Source organism: Phaethon aethereus, assembly GCF_964289735.1.
Source record: "Phaethon aethereus genome assembly, chromosome: 4".
Classification (NCBI taxonomy): Eukaryota; Metazoa; Chordata; class Aves; order Phaethontiformes; family Phaethontidae; genus Phaethon; species Phaethon aethereus.
Window position 1 is genome coordinate 51802442 of NC_138578.1, and position 20526 is coordinate 51822967.

Consider the following 20526-nt stretch of genomic DNA (forward strand, 5'->3'; position numbering starts at 1 on the left):
GGCGGCCGCGGGAGCCGGGCGGGAGGTAGGCAGCTGAGAGCGGTTCGGTACCCCTTTTCTCCTCGGTCTGGCCATGTCCCGCTCGGGCCTGGGCAGCCCTGCAGCGGCCCTGCGGCCCTACTGGCAGTCGTGACGGCCTGCGGGACGTGAGTGGTGTTTTCGCGGGCCGCGGCGTGGGAAGCTTTTCCCTGCACTGGACCGGGGTGGTGGGACGGAGGCATGCGGGTAAGCTGGGGCGGCCCCTTCCTAATCGCACGCCATCGAGGGGCGCTGCGCACCGTGCAGGGCGGGCTCTGCTGCTCCTCGGGGCGCTCTTGAGGCCTTATATGCACAAGGAGGTGCCCGGCCAAGGCTGTCGGGCCGCGCTGCGGTCCCCTCGCGCTGCTCCCCGGTGTAGCGCGGCCCGTACGAGCTGAAGGGGCTTCACTTGCCGCGGGAGGCCGCCTGCCTGGCGGCTGTCGGTCATCCGCGGCGTCCCCGAGTTTGGCGTAACGCTAATAGTCACTTTGCCGCTTCGTTTCATGTTGCACGCAGCCGTGGGATCCACAGGAATGGGCTCTTCTAAGCCGTGGGGGAATAACGCTTGTGGGCTCAGGTATCTCTTTTATCTGTCGAACTAGTGCGCCTTGCCAAATTCCTTGGCTTTGTGCAAGACAGTTACTAACAGAATCATAGGGGTTTAGTTTTGCATAGTTTTGGGTAGTAATCCAAACTCATGTAGCTGAAATTCACGTGGTTTTGGTGGCTATGTTGTGTTTCTTTTATGAAATTATGAAGAATAAACTTGATGCTGATGTTTAAGCATTCTTTTCAGATAAGTGAAGAATAAAAACTTACACTTGATACTTTCCTTTCTTTGGCTCTTAGGTTAAAAACCCAAATAAAGTCCTCTTTATGAAACTGATCCTCAGTCAAGTGTAACTTTTGATGTATGGTCTCTAAAGCCCCCCACTATGCCAGCAGCTACCGTAGACCATAGCCAAAGAATCTGTGAAGTTTGGGCTTGTAACTTGGATGAAGAGATGAAGAAAATTCGTCAAGTTATACGGAAGTATAACTATGTAGCTATGGTGAGTGAACATTTGATGTTTGTCTAGCAAATGACTGCAAAAACGTGATGACTTTATTTGATGTTAGTAAATTAAAGCTATAAACTTGTTCATCCATTTTCATTGAAAGAATAATGGAGACTTAATGTTGAATTAACGGTGTACAAACATAAGGATCCTAATGTATTATCCTCTTAAAAGCTAAATTTACACACGGTACTCTTCAGCTATGAAATGGTCAGATGATTGAAATATGTTTTATGAAAATGAACAATGTAAATTTTTATGGCAGTATTTTGTTGAAGTTTTAATTATGTTCTTACAGGATACAGAATTTCCAGGAGTAGTTGCAAGGCCTATCGGAGAATTCAGAAGCAATGCAGACTATCAGTACCAGTTATTACGCTGCAATGTAGACTTGCTGAAAATAATTCAACTAGGACTGACATTTATGAATGAGCAAGGAGAATACCCTCCAGGAACTTCAACTTGGCAATTTAATTTTAAGTTTAATTTAACGTAAGTGTTAAATATCTCTACTACTGAATGTTGAATGTTTCTGACTTGCTGATACTGAAAATGTATTATAGGTTGTGAAAGCTGTAACAGCTCTTTTTATCTGTATGATGGAATACCATAGATTCTTTGTGAGGAAAACTTTTGTCAGCCAAGCATGTGCTTTCTTCCCTCATTTCTGTGCAGTCTGTCTGTAATTTGGTCAAAGATGCTAAGCAATTCCAACAAAGGTGTTAAAAAAGATGCATTTATACTTAGTGCAAGAGTTAGCTCTGCGTTTTCATATATAGCATTTCGAAGTGCTTCTACCAAAGCTTAGTTTACCTCTTACTAGTGTTATAGAAGCCTTATGTTGTTCCTTTGCATATTTTTAATGGAAAATACAAACATGAAGAAAAAGTAAAGCTAGCAAAGTGACTGAAGAAGTGTGACAAGTCTTAGCAAGTTCTAAAGCAAGTATGGTCTATCCTCTTTAAAATGATGATATTCTTGTTAAAATGCTCACAACAAGCTCTAGGTAATATTCTAGGTAAAATACTGTCAACTTTTTAATACTGCAGTGGTTTTTCTTGTGTTTTCAAAGTAGCTTATTCTATTAAGCCATGGTATTTTAATTTTATAATAGGTTGAAAGGGATTATTGATTCTGCAGCATAATTCCTGTGGAGATTTTTGTTCTGGATTATCTTGTGTAAAGTGTTGGTTAAAAAGCAAACAGATTTTTATTATCTGTTGGAAACATATTGTGAACTTTATTTCAGAATGTAATTTTTATCAGTGATAAACTTTTAAATATGAACCTAACTTTTCCAGTGAGATGAGACACTTCTGTGGAGTTCTAATTATATCTTTAGCACGTAGTTGACAAGGTTACTAGTATCCTAAATCTTTTCCTGAAGTAAACATAATTGATCTGATTGGTTCTCATATGGCCTCAATTGAATATCAGAGCAAACACTTATCAAACTTAAATGTCTTGAAGGCTTGGGGTTGTCTTGTCAGTTGTGTTACAAGCTGGTAACTGGACAGCTTGATATACATGAGTTAAAACTGCAGTCTACAAAGGAGGTTTAGAGAACAGACCTTTTTTTCTGCAGGTAAAAAGATGGTTTTCAAAGTAATCAGTGTTCTTACAAAGAAAAAAATGCTGCTGCCTCTCTTAATCTTTCTACTTTTCTAAACAAGTAGTGCTGTGGCCTGTCACAAATCAGTTTGGTCTGAGGAATGACATGCTCTTTTTAGTTCTGTTTGAAGCAGGTCTTGAAAGGAAAGGAAGTGCAGATTTGATATTTTGGTATCTCTAAACATACTTGGCAGTCTAAGTGCTGGATGGAAGTTATCCATTTTCTTAACAGAAGAATATACTAATCCTGCTAAGTATGGCAGAAAGAGGAAAAGGAATGAGTTGTTAACTTTCAAATGGTGGTCTCGGAAGAAGAGCCTGCTTTGTTTTACTCATTTTCTGAGCTTCGAAGGTCTATTTAATGTCAAGCAACTGAAAACAAAAGTAGTTTTCCATCCATTTGTGCCAGATCTTTCATACATAAGACAGCTTAGTAAGGCATCATGACTAGGTAGTCACTTAACTGACTTGTTAATAGTTCACTGGAGATACTTTATTCAAAAAGCTGAGCTAGGTAAGTGTTGCATGAAACACGAGTATTTTTTTTACAAGGGTGGAGAAATGACTTATTTTTATCTGTTTATAAACTTCCTTTTGGGAAGTGGCACTGTGCCAAATGTTCTGCTCCTAAAGCAGAACAGCTGTTGGCTGTTCCTAGAAGGTGATTTTGTGTGTGTGTGTGTGGTTCCAGCCATGTCTTGTTACAATGTTCTTTTAAAGAGAATAAATATTTCTCTAAACCAACTATCCACCTGAGGAGTGCAGAGCAACAAACTAGAATTAAAACTTCTTTTTGTAAAATAGGTGTGTTTGTTTTGGATGGGTTCTTTAATGTGTTATGGAAATGGACAGCTGTTGGGAAGCTGGTGCCTTAAAGCTGGAGAATTAATGAGCAGCTGTGTGGGAGGGAGGCAAAAAGACATCTTGAGAATGTATCTCTATGTTCTGATGAATGATGAGTTGCTATTAGGAATAAGGAATATAAGCCTATGACTAAATCTGATAGTCAAGTTTGATATATTGATTGTCTTGTCTGGTTTTTTTTTCTGTTTTGGTTTGGTTTTTTTTAAATTTAAAACTGTATACTGAAGAGACTTTGTAGAATAGTGTGTTGTGGACAGTAATAAGAATATCATCTTCTAAATAGAGCTGCATTTGAATTTTTTTCAGTTAACCATTCTATGTCTGTGTTATGATGATGAAGATTAAACTTTAGGGAAAAAAACCCCATCCATTTAATCACAAAAATATTTAAGAGTTCACAAAAACGTTAGTGGTAAAGGGAATAAGCACAGGGGTAAGAGGGGGTCAAACAAGGCATAGAACAAGTTTTTTCTCTCCTGTTAAATTTAATGTCCAAAATATGGCTAGTTAAGAAAAGTTGAAGTTGATAATTTAGAAAGAAGACGTTAGGCTACCTGAATTTTAAGGATTGACTAGATGGAACAAGTACACAGTTTCCAGTTGTAGTGAGTAGGAAGTTTTGGTGAGCATGTGTCTAACATTTACATAAGCTTAAATCACAAGAAATGTGTGGAAAATATTATCTACAGAACTAATAACAGCACTGGGATCTGGACTCTACTGTGCTTAGTTCTATAATGTAATAGATATTAGTGCTTCAAATATTGTATTTAATTTGTCATAGTTTAAGTAATGGATCTTATTCGGTAAAGTATCTGTATTAATATGTTCACTTTGTAGATTGGCAAAAGGGGAGTTCTGGTTAATCAGAAGAGGAGCAGGAACTAGGTTTTTATGAAGGAGGCAAGAATGGAGGCGCTGGGAATGATGAAATCTAGTGAAGATTTAAAAAAGTGATGAAAAATTGTAATTAACACAGAACAAAGTCAAGTTGTTTTTGCTCTATACTAATCAAGTCTGTGGAATGAATAGCAAAAAGAAATGTTACTAAGTTTGTAATCACTGAGGTTTGTAGATTTTGAAAATTTGCTTTTCCTCTGTTTTTAGAGAAGATATGTATGCCCAGGACTCTATTGAACTGTTGACGACATCTGGTATCCAGTTTAAAAAGCATGAGGAAGAAGGAATTGAGACGCAGTACTTTGCAGAACTGCTTATGACATCAGGAGTTGTACTGTGTGAAGGAGTCAAGTGGCTTTCCTTTCATAGGTAAATTCTGCATGTTAAGTATTTGAGTGTTTGATTTTCATTATTGAATTCTAGAGTTTGGATTTCACATCTGATGTGATATGCATCTGATAGCATATATCAGCACATACCTTGGTAGGTAAGACTTGGAAAACTATTTCTGCAGTAATACCTATAGCACCATTCTGTATTAGAAGAATAGAGTGTACAAGGTGGTACTGGTGTTTTACTTTTGGTGTTTACACTGTAACCAGAAAACTGTAAATCAGAAAGACATGAAACTCATAAGCCAGCAGGTGGCATTTTATCTTTTAATATCACACATGCAAGTAATAATAGCAACAATGATAAAAGCAAACTATTCCTAAGCAATGCTTGAGCAAATATTGTTTGTCCTGTGGGAGAGACCACAGAATTATCAGTGAAGAGTTTTATAAAACACTTTTAGATTTGTTTTAAATCTCCTTGGTAATCTGAGCAGCTGAAAATTACTCAGCTACGAGAGAGAGCCCTGATAAGCCTTAATTCTAGCTGCACTAATGAATATATTTTACTATGTATTCAATCACAGGAACTCATCTTCCAAGTAGAAATAGAAATGCAAATGCTAAATATCTATGAATCTGTGAAGATACAAAAGATGTTCTGGTGTTAATAAGATTTAACAGTATGAAACGTATGCACTAGTAATTGTATAGTCAACTACATGCCAGAGATAATTTGCACTTTTTGCAAGCAACAGTGGCTGTAAAGGCTTATTGCTGTGTAATGCCCTCAAGTTGATATCTTAAATGCTGGCTGCTAAGCAAGTCAAAAAAGGTAGAGCAGATGTTTTAGCTGAGACTAGTAGTTTCCTTGCAGCTTTATTCTTGTTTATCGCACGTGCTACGTTGGTGGATGGCAATATGTAGATGATGGAATTGGAGAAAACGCAAATTCTTCATCCTTAAGTATTAAGTCTTGGAGGAGAGGTTGGAGGAGAGAAAGGCACATGTAATTAAAGAAGTATTTACATTATTAACCAACTGAAAAATGAGGATTGCTTCAACAAAGAATGTAAAACAGTAGTAGAAAGGTGCATATAACAGCTTGTTGCAGAATTCATCATTTTGACTTGCTTTGTAGAAAGCAAGGGTTGCACTGGCTTTCCAAAAGGAGGTGGGGGAAGGACAGGAAGAAAAGACAGTTAAAAAAAAAAAAAAAAGAGGACGAAGATCCTCTTTCAGTATGTGTGTCACCTAATCTGCCGACATCCTCCACTTGCAGCTGTCTTGACTCACAATATGACTCCAAAATAATCCAATCCAATCTTGGCTACTAGGGTAGCACCTTGGGAGCAAGTACTGGCACAAGAATGCCATGAACTTTGTCCAGATAACTACAAAAGGCTGAATTAGTGAAGTTTCTTTCAGCTTCTTAAACCCGTTATGGACTTTTACGTGCATATTTGTGATTTATGCTTGACCACAGTAAAATAACCTGGGTGGTTCAGAAGAAGGGGAGGGGAGGCATGTTATGCATGTAACTGGTACATCAGCAGGCGCTGCCGCATAGAAGCAGCTACAGCTACAAAACAATGGTTTTATAATATCGTCTAATAACTCTGAGGGCCCAGTGTAAGCTATCCTAGCAAAAGAATACCTGAGCCATTTTTACACTAGGGGTTCTTTTTAAAGCATAGTTATATGGATTGTGTGTGATTCCTGACTAATATGCTGGTAAGTGTAGTGCAAACTGTGTGCAATAATGCCACTTCTACTAGTGCAGCTTATGAAGGGTTTTTGGAGTGGCTTTATTAAAGACCAGTTTCATCTGTGCTAAAATGAGTTTCTGTTGTGAACTTCACTGAAAATGTCTTTAGAAATCCTCTTAAGACAGCTATTCCAGCAAATGTTTGTCAAACACTGATTATCCACAACTCTGCTTGAAGTTGGAAAGTGTTTAAAGGCTTTTGTGCTTGATGGAGCATGTTGATATTATCCTGAGCACAAAATCCTGAAGTAGTGGGTTAAATTCTGAGGCAGCTAAGATTGCACGAAGCTATAAATGAGCATTGGTCACATAAAATGTGCCACAAAGAACAGTAAACAGCTGTTTCTAAATATGTCTTAGGTTGATTGTGATTATGTTCTATCAGTGGAAACTTAAACAGCAGGACAGCTCAGTTGAAAACCTGTTTCATGTTGGCTGTCCATGCAGTAGTTCTTTTGACTACTGAAAAAGCTATGCTTGATAATTGCTGACTCTGCTATTGCTTCTGTTTCCTTAAAATGCTTTAATTACTACTAACCCTCAAAATTTATGAGTTTCTTAGGAGTAATTCCCCTCTTCCTACTTCCTTTCTCAGTGTGTGAGGTTGTTTTGCTTTAGTTTCATTTCCTAGTCTCTGATTTCCTTGAAATCTTATGTAGTTTATTTCTAAGCTCTTAGCTTCTCAAATAATGTGTGCGCTTTTTATCACTGCATTTGATGTAGCTGCCTTGGCATCCTGACCTATTGGTAAATCTGTGTGGACCTGCAGTTTTGCCAGGCATAAGTGAAGAAACATTTGCCCTGTCACTGGTTCTTGTGACAATACCGCAACTTCGTAAGCGACTCCATCAAATCTTTTCTGTGTGTTAAAACGTATTTGAGTCAATGAGAGAGGAGAGGGAAGCCCTGAATTTCTGATTCTTGTCACAGTCAAGAGAGCCGTGAATGCTTGGCAGTCTAACAAGCTATAAAACAGAGCAGGTCAAATGCTGTTTTTGTGGATATTCAGCTGACTGATCTGCTGAAGCTTTGAGTGTCCACCTGTGTGCAACCTTCTCCATGTACCTTTGGAGGCTCTATGCAAACATGTCTCTTACCTAGATGTTTTGGGGAAGCTGGAAAGTTCTGAACTGTTGCATTGCCATAATCATTTATGATTAATCTAACTGATTTTACTAAAGTTTAATCTGTTGTCTCATTTCTATTAGCTGGTTATAAAATGAAGTAAAGCTTTCTCAGCCCTGTCAGGTTTTGATTTATTTCAGAGACTGTTGGTGCTTGAGTAGAGTTCACTGTTAATTGGCTATTGGAATTCTTTCTGCATAATGAGGGAAAGAAATACAAGCATGTTTGGTCTTTTCCATGGTTTTGTTGCTTACAGCTGTCCATGTTCAGTTAAAAAAAAAAAAAAAAAAAAAGAAAAAAAGAAAAAAAAAAAAGTGGTTGTAAGAGTGCTTATGTTGCTGTATAGCTCCAGGGATTGTGGCTAGGTACACTTAGTAACTTTAGGTGATTATATTAGAAATGGTGAAAGCTTTTTAAGGGAAGGAATCCTGGGTGCTGTAGGGTATAAACCAACCACTAATTGCCTGTTATAGGATTAGAAGAAAACTTCTTTAATCAGGTAATTACATAATTGCTCACTGTGGACTTTCTTAACCCTTCTGTTAGCATTCAGCAGTGGCCACTCAAAAACATTTTAACTATATATATATAAGTCTTTAATTGGAGTGACAGTTCTTATGTCTCTAAGGTTGGTTGACTGGAGCATATTGCTCCAGTATCTAAGTATTCTAAAAAGATTATGTAAATGTCTTGATATTGCATTGTGATTAGTAAAGTGTAGTTTGTGATGATTGTTACAAGCACAGTGGGACTAAGTGTAAGCAGCTGGAACCTAAGGAATGTGAGAGATCATTTGGTTGAGCTGACTAAAAGTAACCTGTGCTTAGGATCCAACAACAGGTATCTGACTGAATGCTGTCATGCGATCGAAGGGTAATCATATCTGTCAAATCCACTGTTCAGATATCCTGTTCTCTTTTTCTGTGAGAATCTTAGAATTAAATAACCTGCTACACTCTCCAGTGGGGCGGGAGTGGGTGGGTAGGGTATAAAAATAAAATTCTTCATTGAAATTGCAGATCAATGATAGCCTGCTCCCTCTCAATACAAATAGTAAAAAAGTCTTGTTTTCTTACATCCTTCTTAACAGGAATTAGAAGTGTGTGAGAGCATGTGGTTTCTAGTAATTCGGTCATGTACATAATTTTTTGGGGAAGAGGAGGGGAGTTAAAAACACAGTGTTTATTTGTAGGAAGAGGGGCACAAATATGGTTTTCTTTACTTTAAAAGTTTTTATATGGCTGTTGCATTTGTTCCATGACAGATGCCAGGAATTCAGTGAGTTAAGCTCTCTAATCTCTAGAGGAGTATGTCTCCTTAATCCTGAACAGCCTTTTTTGCTAATGTGGCTTTTTTCTTGTCTGTTTCTATAGAGGGTTTTATGCTGATACAGGTTTCCCCCCCCACTACCCTTCCTCCTCCCCCTCCCAAATAGGTGATCTAATAAAATTAAGCTTCCAAGCTACTGTTTTGCCAAGTATACTACAGGGTTTTTTTACTTTGTAAGGTTCAGCTGAAATCTGTCTTTATCTTTGGCTTCTTTGCTCCCTGGCCAGTGGCTGCTGCTGTGGAGATTGGAGTGCCGCCAGCACAGCTTCAAAGCACCAGATGCAGTGCAGGATTCATTCAACATGAAATTCCTGTTTAGAGCACTGGAAACCCCCATAGGAGAGCTGCAGTCATTCGTACCTTTTGTGTACCTTGTATTAATGGACTTTCAGCAAACAATCCATTCACTCCCAGTACGTTCAAGATTTTCTGCCCTCTGACTAGAAATTCATAAGATAAAGATGATGTAGGGAACCTCATCATATACAAAAGAATCAAAAAGCAATTCACTTCACATTGAGTGTGCAAGATAAAGCCTTGAGCCTGCATCAGAATTCACTAATTTTTGTGGGTGTAAAGTATCCGCAGGATCAGTAGCATAGTGCTCTTAACTGTCTTGTTTCGTGTATTGGCTGTCTTACAGTTAAAAATCTTGGTCAAGATTTGGACCAAGTTGCAAAATTCTTTGTTTTGAGTATGATCCTCATGTAACCAGGAATGAACATGAAGTCTTAAATTGGGAATTTGGAGTCTGTGGTGGCCACCCATTCATTTGAATTGTCTCTCAGCTATATGCTAAGGTTCCTTAAGAGCAAAACTGATGCAGCCTTCAGCAGCCCTGCTGCATGTTTTCATTTTTGTTAGTACAGGCATTTTTAAATTTACATGTCAGTAAAAATTTAGGAACTCACCTGGTTCAGTGCAAACCTAATAACAAAAAAGGTAACTTACCAGTCCCCCATCTAGTCAATGCATATGTGCATGAGCAATCCTGCAAGTACAAGGGATCAGAACGGATCAGATTCATGATTAGATCATGAATAATCAGGCTTGTAATCTCTGCCTTCCTAGGGAAAGCTAGGGATAACTAATGATCAGTGCTTTTTGTTGTGGTGATCAGTCCTGCTTAATACCCGACATCTCTCTTTCCTATGCTTTAAACACTGCTTTTCCTCTCATAACTCTGTAAAAGTATGTGGTTTCCCTTTTTACTGCCGCACCTCATTCCTATGTCCTCTTTCTTCAGTCAAGGTACAGAGATGGAAATCTTCCCAAACTCTTCTACTACACACACACTATATATAATGCCTCTGTTTTTTCTGCCAAACCTGTACTGCTCAGTTACCTTGCTGCCTCCTGCTGACTTACATGTACACAAAAAATTTTCTAACTCGCTCCGTCCTTGCCTCTAAATGGAGTAATAGTCTACAAAATAATAATTTTTTCAGTTGTCTAACTGTGTGCTGGTTTAATTGGGAAAGTTGAAAAACAATCTGCTCCTCTTCATTGCTGAGGGTGAAACTTGCCTCCAGGCATAAACATGTGGAAACTTTTGAATCCTTTCGATTTCAAGAACTGTCTAAGTGTCTATCTCGTTCAGTTTGTATTGAGAAACTCCAGTCTGTGTGAAAGGAACCAGCTAGGACTCTTTCTGTTTTAAGTTCCTGTTATCAGATGAAGCTCCAGCAGCACTACCTTGTTTGAGGATTTGGAGAAGTTCCTTTAGACAGATCTTCTTTTGCTTCTTTACTTTGCCTCATTGAGACTAAATTAAAATATTTTTCCCTGAAAGCTGCAATGGGGTCATTTATACTGAGGCTTAGTCTTTGTAAGAGTCAGTCTTAATTGCACTGAAATTAAGCAAAATGTCATGTTGATGTTTAATGAAGTCTTGATGTTGGAAGTGAGAAGGATGCTTCTAAGTTATTTGCTTATATTGCTTTTGTTATTAACTTGCAGTGGATATGACTTTGGCTATCTAATCAAAATCCTGACAAACTCTAATTTACCTGAAGAAGAACTGGACTTCTTTGAGATACTGCGATTGTTTTTCCCTGTCATCTATGATGTAAAATATCTCATGAAGAGTTGCAAAAATCTGAAGGTAAGTAACCTGTTAACAGCTCAGAACAGATTTTGGTTTTGAAGAGAGAGTACTTTCTGCTAAAATAATGCATGTAAAAATAATATACTTCTGTATTTTTATTTTCTCTTTTTGCTTTGATAGTACCCATTAAACAGCCTTGTTGTCTCAAACTTTGTCAATACTTTTTAATATTATATTTAATTATAGAGGCAGGCAGGAGCACACATCAATTTTTATAACTGCGTACCAGTTAAAAAAACATGTTGATACTGTATTTATAGTGCCCAGTCTTTGTTGACAGATGATAAACCCATGTTTGGAATTGATTGTTCACTTCTTGAACCACAAGAATTGATGGGTTTCATATACTCTTATTTCCTCATTGTGCAGTCTAAAGGACTGCAGTCGTCTTGGCAAAGGTAATTGCAACGATGATGCTGTGGAAGTGTCTTGGGAAGAGGAATGGAGCGAAGAATGTTTCAGATGACCCCGTAAGGAAAGATAAACAACAGCATATATTCAGGGACAACGTGTGACATCTAGAAAAAAACGTAGTACTAGAAACTAATCTCTCATGTCAGGCCAGTGGGGTTACTAATTGGCTTATGCTATCAGGCATAAAATTGGGATACTTTATTGGACTGGAGAATGAATGGAAACTGGAACTAAGCCTGTGAAGGGGAAGACAGCAAAGTGAAAGAAAGATGCTACAAGGATTGTTAACAGCTTTACTTGTCAAAGAACTGTGAGAGTATGAACTGCTGCTGGAATGAGGTGCATCGCTTATCTGAAGCAGTTAGTGACTTGCTGCTTTTATGGAAAGTAACTTGATTCTCTAGGCTTTCTTAATGAGAACCTGCAGGAAAAAGGAACACTGACTAGTATAACCAACTCCTAACTAAAGAATGGCTTGCTGCTTCGTCGTGCTCAACTAGTGATCTGTGTGGGGTTTATAGTCCTATTTCTTTCTGAGATAAACTAATAATAAGAGTGTGTCACTTTTAAGTAGTAGCCTATTTGTGTGGGAAGTAAGGTGTGTAAATCCTTCTGTTAATCAAGTTAATGTTGAAAATTGAGACCTCGCTTCCAGTTTGTACGAAAAGTATACCTACCTGTGTTCATCTAGGAGTTATTGATATCATCAGCTGAGCAAATAGCTGAGTATTAGAGAACATCTTAGAAATGTTTTTTTTCCACAGGAGCCAGAACTAAAAATGAAATGTTCGTAAACTTCAGGAGTCTTAAAGAAGGGGTGAGGGAGAACCCCAAACAAAAAAAAAGGGAGAACCCCAAACAAAAAAAAACAAACCTCACTTTTCCTTCACCAGAAGTGAGAAAAGCATCTAGTGTCTTTGTGGTGGTGACCCACTTACCAAGTAACAGAATGTATAATCCAACTGTAGTGATGTAGGAAAGGTGACAGAATCATGCTCCATGTCACCATTCCAGAGGTGACATTCCCAGTGGGCTTGGGGAGGAGAGGATTGTATTTCCTGTCATTTCCTTAAGACATAGTTGTGTGTAACCTGCACTGGTTAGGGATATTAATTGTGTCGGAAGACAAGATCAACCTTCATAGGTCTTATTTCAGTAAACCTTGGGAACAAGGGTGATTCTTTTTTTTTCAGAGCTGTAGGTCAGCTTTCCTGCAGTAAATCTTGCTTCTGTCACCTAACCTGCAGACTGGTAATGACAGGAGGGAAAGGGATGTGGAGTACCCTGCCCCTCCAGATTACCGGCAATGAAGTGATGGTGGACTTGTACTGTACTAAGAGCAGCTGTCTGAAACAGGTTGCTAAACATTCAGTGTTGTGATTCTAAAAATGCACTGTTTCCTAATGGCTGTCACTTTCTCTCTCTATTAAATTGCAGTGAATTGAACTGCTGTGCAGTAGTCCTTTATTGACTTGTCTAAGTTATTTTTTTATATGAAAGTTACTGACCTGCTGTAGGTCCCACACACACCCAAAAAAGGATGTTTGGCCTTGAGAAGAGAAATATGTTTGAGGATTGGGAAGTGGTCTGGTGCTCTTTTTGTGTAATTAAGTAGTCTGAACTTAGAGTATGTTACTCTACCTCAAATGGACATGAGCGTACTTTACTGGCACGAAGATTGGGAGTTAACTTGAGATGTTAATGTATGAAGGTTGAATAGGTTGAATTCTTGCTTGTTTTCTAAAAATCTTTCTATGTAGACAATTGCAGACCTTTTTATAGTAATGGCACCTCTTAAGTAACGTAGATTTATAGACCTTGTTGGAAACTTGCTTTTCATATAAGGGGTTGTACAGAACAATGAACTCTGGTAGCTAGTGTTGTGAAACTTCAGAGTTTGAACTGGATCTGCTGTTGACTATGGTCATGTGATTATGTCAATCATTCTGTGGCCTTTTTCTTTAAAGACCAATGGTCTGAAAATTTGGAAAGAATTTGTCTTTCTCTTCCAAGAGTAAAATGTTCTTATCTGGAGTGCAAAAATCTTGCCTGAAAGAGAATCTCAGGAGCCTGTTAATTTTCAGACAGCCAGGTTTTATTCTGTAATTACTGCAGTTATAGACCAAGAAGTTCTACACAAAAGTGGTGTCTGGTATATTTACAAATAGATATATACCATTAAAAGCACTATTGTAAAGTATTCTTCTGTAGGCTGCTGTTACTGAAAATTTTTAATTACTACATCTACATTCCAGAGCTTGCAACTGCTGTGTAAATATTAACTGATTTTTATTCTTGGGTGTTTTTTCTTCAAAGTTATTTGAAGCTAGGGTAGATCGTCTTACAGCTAGCAGAACCTGATGATGAGGCACTGCTAATTCTCAGCTTAAGGAAGTAGAGGGTTTAGGAGCAACAAATGGTGCCTTGAAAGGGTATGGTCCTAACTGCTCTTGCTAATTCTTAACAGCTCATTATTGGAGTCAGAAAGTGGAGAACATGCTTGTTTCTGAGAGGCACATTTTCCACTGCCCACCAACTCTCAGCATATTTTTTGAGTGTAAGTTAAATAACTGAGCATGCTTACAGTGCTCAAATCTTGTATCCAAGCACGTAAAGAATCACAGAATAATTTAGGTTGGAAAAGACCCTTAAGATCATAGACTTAAGACAACAACCTAGCTTCAATGCTTAACTGTATAGTTATAGACTTATTCTTATCTTAAAATTCTGTAATCTATATTCCTGCTTCTCAAGCTAGAATAAAACTAGCCATACCAGTATGAAGTTTGCATCTTGGTTTGTAGGTGTTACTTGGGAATCTTATTACTGAAGCTTCCAGGCTTTTTAAACAAAACAAAAACCCAGGCCCAAAGCTGTTGACATAAGTCACGAGAATTTTCATAATGTTTGATCTGATTTTCAGGTCAGACTTTATTTTTATTGCTCTTTGAATTTTAATTTTGACTGTTATGCTTTTGCCTCTTATTGCTTCCTTTCCGATACTTGAAACGGGTTAAGAGTGAGAGGAAAGGTGTACTTGGATACTACGCAGTCTTTCTTTTAAAGCATTGCCTCTGTGCAACACTGCCTTGCAAAACTTACGGCAGCACTAAGGATTTTGTGTTTGGTTTTTTGATCTTTGTAGACCTTAAAGAATGTACATATGCTTTAGTCTATTTCCAGTAGCTTTACGGCTTGATTAAAAAAAAAAAGAATTTCTGTACAAAATTATGTACTCAGTGTAGCTTACAGCATTAAAAGATTGCAGTTACAGTATGACATGTCTATCCTTCAACTGATCTGTGTTATCTATGTAAAACCAAACCAAATTCTGATGGGTTTGCTTCCACACGTAGTGGTTATTACCATTTTGGGGGGCACTAAAAAGGTTTATTTAGTCAGCCTGCAGTTAAGAGGATAGTTTTTCAGATAAGCTTATTGGGAAGAAAATTCTCTTTGAAACTGGAAAAGTTTTACCTTTTAAGAGCAGATAGATTTGCAGCGATGTCTACAGCTTCACAGTCTGTCCTTTTAAAACTTGTATCAACCATTCAAAGCAGACAATTATTGTTTTAAATGTTTCCTTTTTTGTGTAAGAGATGTTTATGTACTTTATTAATAAGTAGACTTCATTACATGTGACTTAAATATACACCTCTAATAGAAAAGCTGGCTATACGATTGGATTTTAGTATCTTAGAAAACTAGTTGCAAGAGGATGGATTTTTTTGCATTTTTTTTTCCCTATCCTCTTACGCAGCTAATGAAACAAACTTTAAAGAGGGGTAGAATGTCTTGTAGAGATGGAGTGGGCACTTTCTTCCTCTTTTGACTTTACCACTTGGTTTCTAAATACCTGCTATGTAACGTTTTCCTGGACTACCTGTAGTGTTCTAGATGCTTAAGGGTACTCTCAGTTTTGAAGGGAAGTCGGAAAACCCTCAACTTAATTGTGCAAAGGTAAGTGGAAAGAAAAAGGTCTGTTTTAAAGGAAGCCTAGATACTTTAGCATATGGGCACCTCATTTCTAAGCACTTGAATTCTTGTGTTTGTAGAAGAACTTTTTTTACCTTTTAAACTTTCATTCAAATAGAAGTAGTACAGGAACACCTGGTTTTGGTCTTCAGCATTGCTAGGTCTTTCAGCATCTTGAAGGAATTGTTTTGTTAAGTAATGACATCCTGGTTACTGGAGAAGCTGGAATATGAAGGAGTAGTAGTTTTGATCGTCACAGATATGGCTTCATTTAAGCAATACTGACACAGTATCAGTAGTAGCATTAGAATTCTGAAAGTTTGATTCTACAGGTGTATATTTATCTAGTATAATAAGTTTCAGCTATTGTGCAAATGTTAAAATATACTTGAAGTTATATGGCTTGTGTAACAGATTTTCCCAAATACAGCTGTTCAGTTTTCTGATTTAATTTTTTTCAGCAGTTAACAAAAATGTTTTCTTTTTCAGGGTGGATTACAAGAAGTGGCTGAACAGTTAGAACTGGAAAGGATAGGACCACAGCATCAGGCAGGATCTGATTCTTTACTCACAGGAATGGCCTTTTTCAAAATGAGAGAAGTAGGTGGACGTATTGGTTTTATCTCCATGATAGTAATGTGCTGTGTAAGTCAGATGGAATTGCTGATTCTGATAAGTCTGCTATATTTTAAGGAGGTCTCTGAAGGGCTTCAGGGATCAATCCTTTCTTGACAAAAAGACAGACCACCTGTATTTTCCCTAGAGTAAGTGTGAACCAGCCCTACTGATTCCCTGCTTAGCTGCTCAGTGTAATACCCAGCTGGTGTGCACTGCTGCTTGTGATGGGCCTAGTGTGGGGAAAGAGTGACTGGACTAGCCACTTCTAGCTAAACTTGCAGGCTATAGGTATATTAAATAATGACTTTCAGGCTGCTGTGGAGAACGTTCACGCATTTGTTCCTTACCATGGAATAAAGCACAGATTAATTCAGGTTCTAAAAGATGATACATTGGTCAATTAATTCAAGGTTTGCAGCAAGGGAAGTTGGGTCTTACAAGCTTCACATATCCTTGCTACTTGTCTACATACAATAGGAAGATGATATGATATTTTGTATTAACAAAACAAACGTTGAATGGGCCTCTTCTGGAAAGTAGTTGCACTGGACAAATGCCAGTGCATGTGAACATGGCACTCTGCCAGCAATTTAGTGTGTCAAAACAGATGGCAGTAGCAAACCTCATCTTTTAATAAGGTTTAGCATTGTATGCTGAGGTGTCTACCTTCTGTAATCTAGCCTTTTGTATAAAGGAGAAAATGACCAGGAGTTTCACTGGTGAGAGAGCAGGTGAAAAATAAATGCTGTGATTTTAAGCTGGTTTGCTCATCCGAACAGTGTTCTGCCTCTGCTGGAACAGTTGCAGTTGTGAAGCAGGTCATGGGCTACAGATGCAATAGTTGTGTTTGTGATACCATCCAAGCCCACAGTGAGGCTAACTGCTGTCTGCCTGGTATTGTTAATCTTCCACTCTTGAATTTGAAACAAAATCCAAAGCAAATAAGGAGGAAGGGGAAGTGTATGATAATCATGCCTAAGATACTGCCTTTCAAGTTAGTTTTCCAGAGGAGAAGGTTCAAACCCATGATCGTTTATCTCATGAGATGCAGCTTGTGCTACATGGCAAATTAGCTTCTTGAATTTGTTTACCAAAAGCTCTTATTGGAAGAAGTAGAAATCTTTGAGGTTTTTTTAGTGCAAAACACTTGCTTAATTAAGCCAGCAAAGATGGATTAATTAGGATGATTTTTTCCCCAGTACTTTCAGAGATTCTTTGCAAATAGAATCACAGAATAGTTTGGCTTGGAAGGGACCTTTCAAGGTCACCTAGCCCACCCCCCCACCCCGCAATGAGCAGGGGCATATACAAATACAGCCTTTCTAGATAAGGGCACAGTAGCCAGCAGAGGGAAGTATACTTAATGTGCATTTTTAAAGCCTTTTCAGTAGAGTTAATTATTTAACAATGTATTTCTGAGTGGAAAAACTTTGTTTTACAATGCTTTTAGAGGTACAAAATTTTGTTACTAATTGCTGTGAAAGAGTTGCAACTTGCTGGGTTTTGGACTGCCAGCCAAAAAAGTTACTGATATTTTTCTTCCCATCAGAAATACACACTCATACTACAACAGTAGAGCTGTTGTTCTCGGGGACTGCTGGGGGCTTTAAAACTTATAATTGAGGTCTCCAATTCCTGCAGTACAGAACTTTCCATAGAGACTGCTGCTAAGAGCAAAGCTTAAGGGAGGAGTTTTCAGCCTGTGTGGTATATGCAGTCTTCTGCATTTAGACTGTGTATTGTGTCCACCCTGCTCCTGCATGATTCTGGCTGTCTTACATTTCTGATGTTGATGACGACTCGGAATGTCAACCACTGGGATGTCCAGGGTTGCCATGAAGTTTTTAGGGTGAAAAATTTTTGTGTATGTCTTTTTATGTTTGTGGGGTAATTTGTGGTTTTGCTTGAAAACCTAAGTCTAAAAGGTAGAATATCATGGGGTTTCATATGTCTTCCACTGAAAAGTTCTGTCTGCAGTTAAGACTTGTAAGGTGTAACTGCAGTCTTAGTACAAAATTTATTTTTGCTGTTCCTTATTAAATGAAGTCCCCCTCCATGAAGAGCTAGCTGGAGATGCATCTTTCTGCATTTCTCTAAACTCCGTAATGGATTTTTGTGCTCAAACATTCTCCCCACCCTCAAACCTTTATAATATAAATCAGGACATACCTCCATTTCAAGACACAGTATGATGAAAACCCTACCACTGAGGAGTAGGTAGCATGTGGGCACCGATGACAGATGCTAAGCATATGCCTGTTGTGAGAAACTCCACAGAAATCAGTTGGAGAAATCTCTTTGTTGCATTTGCAGAAAAGTGAGTGATAACTGATAATACAAAATTATCAGAACATTACATTTGTCCCATTTCATCAGGAAAGGTGCACAGGAAGGCTGATTGTATTCCTTGACAGATTTACTTTAAAGAATCATGTCATGTATCACATTTTGATAATGTGTTAAGATTAAATGTGGTGTTATGTTAATTATGTCATCTTTTGCACCTTGGGATTTGATATCGTGCTAAATACAAAGTAACATTTTAGCACCTTTCTCTAGTTCTATTTAAACTGAGCCTTTTCTTTGGCAATAATTCGTGTCTCTCTCTTAACTCTTCAGATGTTCTTTGAAGATCACATTGACGATGCCAAGTATTGCGGCCACTTATATGGCCTTGGTTCGGGGTCATCATATGTACAAAATGGCACAGGAAATGCATATGAAGAAGAAGCCAACAAACAGTCATGACATGAAATGAAAGGCCATCTTTTTGACCTCCACATGCTTGTATATAGGTTTTATCTCTGGTTGAACCCCTTGGACAATAAGGCTTTTTTTCCCCCTTTCTCAGCACACTTTCTTTTCTGCCTTTCTGTGTACTAAACCTGACTGTTCCTATCACAGATTTTGATCTTAATATTGATTGTAAAATTTTCTGGGTTACATTTTGGCCTCATAACTAGCCCATTTGTAAAGAAGCATGTATAGGATCAGTGTGGCAGAGAGAAGGGGAAAGCTAAATCATAATGAATAATCTGGTAAACTTACCTATATCGGTCTTCTAGTTTTTTGTCTCTTTCCCTTCCCTTCTCCAAATTAACTGGCACTGATTGTAACTAACTTCCCCATTCATGTCTGTTCCTTCCAGTATGCAGGCGTTTTAGCTATTCAAGATTGTGGACCATCAAATTTGCACTTTAGAGAGCAACTCTGACTCAGATCCTCTGGTTTATTTGAAGTTTTGTTTGTTTTTCTTTTGCCCTCAGCTAGAAAACAATCATCTGCCAAGTTTACACTGTATTTGCTTGGTATCTCAACCCACAGAACGTGACTTATTTGCTGCATAACTTTAATTTGTTCAAGCAAAACAAACTACTGAAATCATAGTAACTGCTGTTACTTTACTAGTGTTCAGTTGTCTTCAAACACATCCTGCGCATGTCAACTGCTGGTTGGCCTGCTGCTTTAAAACCGCTCTGTGATGGCGGAAAGAAGCTTGAAAAAACAGCTTTACACCCTTCAGGAAAAGAACAGCTATGACTGTAGCATTTTTGCCATTAAGCTGAGAGTTGGAGGATATTGGAATAGTAGGCGTTTTGTAATGTCACACTTCCCTTGATTAACTTCCTAGCTTTTATTCTAGTAATGTACACCGCAAATATTTTTTATGAAGTCATATTTATTATGTACTTGACTTGACGATTTTTGAAAGTCAGTTTAGTTGAAGATAAAACCCAAAGATCTGAAAAAAATACTATTTAATTGAATTATTGAATTAGAAGGACAATTAAATCGTGCTTTTTTTGTAGTTGCTACAAAGACAGATGTTACAGATATTTGTTGTAAGACAACAAAATATAAATAACTTATAGCTAATAAAGTTACCTGAGGAGTGTAATGCTAGTTTATTTTTGAGTATATCTTAGCAATATATTTTAGATATATTGTTTTAAAGGACCCTAAAGTACGTTCTTAACTCTGCATAGCATGTGTACAGAGCAGTTGTGCAGGAAGGATTTTTGGTATTGAATAGCTAAATACTAGCCTGAAATGATGGAATGTGCGACATTGCGTGCCTGTGTGTGCGTGCGCGTATGTGTGTGCGTGTTCGGCACAGAAATCAATAGTAAAAAAATCTCCAAATGTTCGCCAAATTACTCTGTTTTACCTTGTACTGAAAAACAAAAAAATGAAACACCTTTTTTCATTGAGTTACGATGATGTAACTGGGTGGTCCTTTTTAAACAACAAATAATTTGCATAACAGAGGGTATTTGTTTTTAAAGCTTTTGTAAATAAAGGCCTAAGAAATGTTTTCTTACATAACAACAGACTGGTGGTTTTGTTGCAAAATATTTACTGCTCCCTGGCTGATTCCACTTTCAGAGCAGAATTCTGTTCATGTGT

At 38.0% G+C, this 20526-nt stretch overlaps 1 protein-coding gene across 2 annotated transcripts; it reads left to right on the forward strand.

The window, feature by feature from the left end:
- Window positions 1-950: 950 nt before the first annotated feature.
- Window positions 951-18867, forward strand: CNOT7 (CCR4-NOT transcription complex subunit 7; the record flags this gene model as incomplete). 2 transcript variants are annotated; one of them, XM_081999567.1, is made up of 6 exons in its annotated part: window positions 951-1070; window positions 1375-1568; window positions 4659-4820; window positions 10965-11109; window positions 15991-16101; window positions 18739-18867. In XM_081999567.1, 6 exons carry the CDS (start codon window positions 954-956, stop codon window positions 18865-18867), a joined length of 858 nt encoding a protein of 285 aa, XP_081855693.1. The 2 variants fall into 2 exon arrangements, with proteins under 2 accessions (XP_081855693.1, XP_081855692.1); XM_081999566.1 differs by having other exon boundaries at window positions 954-1070; window positions 1342-1568.
- Between the last annotated feature and the right edge of the window lie 1659 nt (window positions 18868-20526).